At 40.1% G+C, this 6,081-nt stretch overlaps 1 protein-coding gene across 1 annotated transcript in view; it reads right to left on the bottom strand.

The window, feature by feature from the left end:
- The window catches only part of DSPP (dentin sialophosphoprotein), a 5,657-nt gene extending 1,604 nt beyond the window's left edge, over positions 1-4,053 (bottom strand). Inside the window, exons 1-4 of the mRNA XM_019668074.1 lie at positions 4,003-4,053; positions 2,289-2,375; positions 1,162-2,160; positions 4-689 (exon numbers count right to left, since the gene is read on the bottom strand). Coding sequence (XP_019523619.1) covers positions 4-689; positions 1,162-2,160; positions 2,289-2,375; positions 4,003-4,053 — 1,823 coding nt within the window. The remainder of the gene's footprint in view (positions 1-3; positions 690-1,161; positions 2,161-2,288; positions 2,376-4,002) is intronic.
- Positions 4,054-6,081: the final 2,028 nt, after the last annotated feature.

Genomic DNA, 6,081 nt, shown 5'->3' with positions numbered 1-6,081 from the left:
CTGCTGTCACTGCTGTCGCTGCTGTCACTGCTATCGCTGCTGTCGCTGCTATCGCTGCTGTCGCTGCTGTCACTGCTATCGCTGCTGTCGCTGCTGTCACTGCTATCTGATTTATTGTCACTACTGTTGCTACTATCTGATTTGCTGTCACTGTTGTCACTGCTGTCTGATTTATCTTTACTGTTGTCTGATCTGCTTTCATCATCACTTCCATTGTTATCACTGCCATTACTGTCACTATCATTAGCATCGGATGTGCTATCACTGTCATCATTTCCTTCTCCTTTTGAGTCACTGTCATTGCCATTATCTTTTGATTCATCAGAGTTATAAGAAGCATCTTCTTGGCTACTGCTGTCATTGTCACCTTCAGAATTGGAATCACCATCACCATTAGACTCATCACTGCTATTGGGATCGTCTCTTTGCATGGATTCATCATCAAACTCATAACTATCATATCCAGCACTATTACTGTCGCTACTTGTTTTGTTGTGTTCAACCTTATTTCCAGGTTCTGGTTTCTGGCCAGGTCCTTGCATGTTGTCTGCCTCTCCTTGTGTCTTGACATTTCCTTTGCCCACAATCACTCCATGTTGTCCTTTACTCACTTTATCTTCGTTGACTTTCCCAGCTTCCTTGGTAATATTGTTTCTGTTGCCACTGCTGGGACTTTCAATTTCTATTCCCTATGGAAAGATGGAGTAAAGAATGGTTAATTAGTGAATGTTGTGCTGCAAAATTGCATTGGTCTGAGAAAGACTGACTTGGGAAATTGACCAGAGAAGCAGGAGTTCAGCTTCTAGTACTTCAGAAACATCTGTTTGTGGAAATGTGCTTTATTCAGTAATTGAAAGTGCTCTAGTGTTTAGATTATATAACAACCCATCCACATGGTTACCCAGTAGGAAATTTTGTAAACTATTACATGGTGCAGCATAAGACTTTTCTAGAATTGTTACCAAATATTCAGAAATGTCTGATTTTTAAAATTGTTCTATATCAAAGTCTAGTGAGACTCTAGCTTTCCCATTAAATTTTTAAGTAATTTAGGTGCAAAAATACACAAATGCTTGTCATGATTTATTTTTGTACTTCTGTTAGTGGGTGGAGGGGGAGAATTTAAACTGCCATTGAAAGAAATCAGCTTCACAAACTAACCTTATCTTGGCTCTTCCCATTAGTACTTGGCTCTGATTTTTTGGTGATTCCATATTCCACACCATTGTTTTCTCTGTGGTTGGGTTTTTGGGTGTCCTCTATTCTTTGGCTATTAGTGTCTTCAGGAATATCGTCAGAGTCCTCCTCACTCTTAGAGGCATTGTGTCCATCCACGTCATGGGGGTCTCCTTTGTCTTCAGGATCATTATCTTCATTACTAGTTGAATTTTGACCTAAGCTGTTGTCATCATCATCTTCTTTTCCATGACCCTGACCCTCCTGGCCCTTTTTGTTATTAGTGCCCTCTTTTCCATTTCCTGTTTCTTCACCTTCGCCACCACCAGAGCCCCTGTCTTCATCCTCATCTGCTCCATCCCCGCTAGGACTCCCATCAGAATTATCCGGGCCAGCATCTTCTCCATTGCCAGCTCCACTTCCTGTTGGTGTCACCTCTGCCTCCTTATTACCATTTCTCTCACCTTCTCTCTGAGGTGTTATTTCACTAGTATTACCCTCATTTTGACAGAAACTCCCATTTATCCCATCTTCATGGCCTGTACTGTTATCACTTCTAGCTACTTGATGTGCATCTTGTTTGACAACAATGGCATCCTCACTCTGACCTGCATCTCCAACATCCTCATTTGTTGAATTATTTTCAGTATTCTCATGAATATTGCTCCCATTCGATGCTCCAGTATTGTCGATAATGCTTACTTGCCTCCTGGTGCCATTTGCTGTGGTGCTTTCTCCTTTCCCACGTATCCCATCATGACCATATATTTCTGATTTTCCTGTGCTCCCGTTCTGATCCTTGGGATTCCTCTCTTCATTTCCTAACATGGGATGTGTAGAAAAACTTTCCCCTCCAACTTCTGCCCCCTCAGAGCCATTTTTCTCTCCTTTGTAACCATCTTCTGTATACTGTGGCCTTCCTATTTCATTCTCATGCATGGGGACATCACTTTCTTTGGTGGTATCATTGGCATTTAACTCATCCTGAACAAGAAACAAAAATAAATCATGGATATCATTTTGAAGTAATGCAAACTGAACAAGAAGAGTGTCAATTTTGGGGAGTTAATGGAATCTAAAAACACCTTAGAAACATATTTTATATTCCATACCTGCATTGGCACTTCCAATTTTGCTAGAAGATTTAAATTCACAGATTTGTCAACAGCATGTCTCGCCAATGGTTTGATTTGAGGAATCTACCAAATTGAAAATATTGGAAATTGAAAACATCCTTATTTTGTGTGCATGCACACACAGACACACACACACACACACACACACACACACACACACACACACACACACACTTTTCCCTAAATTAAGAAAAAAATATAGGGCTGGCCGAGTGGCGCGATGGTTAAGAACTGGCTTGGGACGCCAGAGGGCCCCGGTTCGGATCCCACATATGAGGGCCAGTGACACTGCCCTCCACAGCTAAGATGCTGAACAACAGCTCAACATGGAGCTGGGCTGCCGTGAGTCGCCGGCGACGGTGTAGGCTGCAGCCCCTGTGGCAGTGTGTTGCCATGGGCTACCGTGTGTAGCCAGCAGCCAGCGTGAGCGGCCAGCAGCCGCAGTGAGTGGCCGTCCAGAAGCCGGCGACTGATCTGCCTCGCCTGGGAAGAGCGCAATGATGGTGCCAACTTGGGCCAGTGAAGCAACATCCTCCAAACTAGACTGAAGAACAAAATGACAGCAACTTGTCTGTTCCCCTTCCCCCAATTCCCCAGCGCTGTTCCATCCCCCCAATTCCCCAATTAAAAAAAAAAAAGAAAAAAAAGAAAAAAATATAAAGCACAAAGTCCAAAGTATGATCTAATGAGGTATAAAAGATAAGTGACCTTTTACAGGCTTGTGTGGAATTTACACTAGGCATGCAGATACTTTTCACAATGGTGTTACCAATTTTATTGAAAAATTAACCAGACCATTTATCTCAACTATTGAAAGTGAATAGTCTTTTTTAGAGACAAGGAAATAGACCTTTGGTGTTTCTGTATAATTCGCCTCTTGCAATAGCACAAGACCTGCCCTAGGCATAATCTTGGCCAAAACTCCTAAGAAAATAGTTGGTGTGACCAGAGCTGGTGCAGAAGCAAAATCAAGTATTGGCTACTTCTGTGCCCTTCACAAGCACATTTGAAATAACTGAGAAAATTCTCAATTACATAAATACTGAAGTGTTTTGTATTATGAAAGTATATTAAAATGTTAACCATACCAGCTGGCTAATAAAAGTACAAATGTTTCCATTTTCTTTGTTGGTGTTTATCTGTATATTCCAAATTTTCCGCACTGAGCATATAAAAAATAACTCCCTGAATGAAACATTAGATTTCTCCTATGTTGAAAAAAATCCTATTTTTTCCTATTTTTCTTTGTTGAAACTTCCTAAACAATTCATTGATATTAGAATGAAATTTATATCTATGAGCAAAATGAACAAAGTCTCCATAACTTCTGGGCATTGAATGTAAATTAATCTGATTGCATTTTTAAAATAATAATCCTTCTGACCAGCATGAGTTTTGATTGGAGGAATGGGAGCATGAATTTGGAATCATGTTTGGTTTTCTTGAGGCTCTGGAGAGATCTTGTCAAGTGTTTTATGCAAATCTAAATGTTTAGGCTCAGTTTATCTGCAAAATCTTAAGGAAATATACATATGTTTTTTAATTATTTATTTTTTTCAGTTACGGTTGACATTTGATATTATTTTACATTAATTTCAGATGTACAGCATAGCGGTTAGATATATATTTTTAAATATTAGGTAAAAAGAGATATCGAAATAAGGAGGTTCTCTGAGGAAGACACACTTACCGGAATAGCCCATGCTGCTGCCCAAATGCAAATATATACAATTATCTTCATTTTCTTCAGGAATATTAATTAACAGGTCTTAAAAAAAAAGAACAGCACAACATTACTTATACAGCAAGAGATGGTAACCACAGTAATGTATTATTTTGGTCTGTAAGCATTTGCCTTTTTCCTGGGCAAGGAGCATGTGTCCAACATGAGAAGGTGGCTGTCAAGACTCGATGTTCCAGAACATACCTGGAGTGGTCACAGGGACAAACGATGTGTCATCATGCTCAGCACCAGTGTAGCTGCCTAGACTTTTTCTGCCTCTGCCAGTAAAGGGGAACAGCCACGTAGGCACAAAGGCATAACCATAACTTTGTCCTTCTTGATGGTAATAATCTCCCTCTCTTCTGAGACCAAGTATGAACTAACTGTTCTAAGGTTGTGCTTAGAAGATGAAGCAGTTATCATCCTCACCCCACATCCATACATTGGGCTATTCTAGACTGTAAGGGAAAGACTCAAGAGAGCCTCGGCTAGTGGAAAGAGCATGGAGTTTGGGTTCAGAGACCTGGGTTCAAATTCTACCTTTGCTACTTGATGTGTGAGCTTGAGAAACTTGAGTCACTTTATTAAGCCTTTGATTCCTCTGTCTGGGATAACAATAATGCCTGCACTTCAAGATTACCCCAAATATTTTAGCAGAAGAACGCTCTCTGAGAAGCCTCCTCTGACTCCATTTCAGAGGGTGTTCAGCGTGTCGTTTACATGTAGCAGCTCCCGCACACCTCAGCGGTAGCACATTGCACTGTTTTTAAAACAGCCTAGTTACTTATATGGTCCTCTGCCCTACCGAGAGCTCCTGAGACCCAAGAAGAATGTCTTGGCGATCGTTGTATTCCAATACATAGCACAAAAAAGACATTTTATGAATGTTGTCGATGAATACATACTTAAATTAACTAGCACTATCCTGGGTATCTAGCAATCTCTTAATAAATGAGAGCAATTATTATGTGGGACTTCTAAAAACAAGACCCTTTATTCCTGTTAGAATTCACATTCAGAAATGATCTAATATATATTTTTGGTACATTGGAATAGACATTGTATAGTCCATGTGAATCAAAAATTTAAATTCCTTGCTACTATAAATTGAATTTTCTGATGTAATGATGCTATTACTATAGAAAGGAAGGGAAAGTTTTACTCCTATTTCATGAACTCCCACTGGATTTATAGATTATAATGCTGCATGTCATAAAATAGCCTTTATTAAATTTAACGTTGATAGTGGAAACATAATAAAACCTCAGTAAACATCACCTACCATAGGATTATTGGCATTTCTTCACAGTAGAGAAGATAGTTCCAGAGCTACTGAGAGAAGGGGCGAAAGTGCTCACTCTTGTAACTGCTCAGCAGAAAGCCAAGACCTTCCAAAATGCTATAGGTTAAAAGCGAGGCTGAGGTAACCTCAGGACAAGTATAGTGCAGAGCTCTGGCCACAGAGGCTGAAGGGCATATGTTCAGTAAGCAATGGTTACACCATACTTGGCAGTCCCTAATTATGACATGGACTCCACTGAAGGCCAGTCTGCGCTGTGATTTGGAAGAGCCATGGTCTGGAAAGGCACCTAGAGTGAAGGCCAGGGTCATGCGCAGCCCCTTTCTAAACTGCTGTCCCGAAATCTGACCACATTAGCTCCCTTCAGATCCACTCCAGAACAATTGCACGATGCTTGATGATGCTCGCCATTTTTTCCACAGGTAGGTAAATGGCTGGAAAGACGACTATAGAAATGCCTCAATTTTGTCAGTCGGACAGCAGAGGCTTAAGAATTGTGGGAACCCCCTTTCAGATTATTTCATGTATCACCATAAGTGAAATGAGATTGAGCAATTACCTAGTTAATTTAGACAAGTAAATAATAAACCAGTGAAAAGCAAAGCCTAATTAAAGTCTTGTTTGAAAGCCCAAGCTAGATTTTTTAAATCTGAGTTACCTAATCTTTTTTATTGAAACTAACCAAAGCAACCAGATAATTATCAAATTTCCACCTCAGTTTGCCAATTTTTCAGTAACATATCTAT

This window comes from Hipposideros armiger, unplaced genomic scaffold, assembly GCF_001890085.2.
Source record: "Hipposideros armiger isolate ML-2016 unplaced genomic scaffold, ASM189008v1 scaffold_515, whole genome shotgun sequence".
Lineage (NCBI taxonomy): Eukaryota > Metazoa > Chordata > Mammalia > Chiroptera > Hipposideridae > Hipposideros > Hipposideros armiger.
This window is presented reverse-complemented; position numbering and strand designations above follow the sequence as displayed.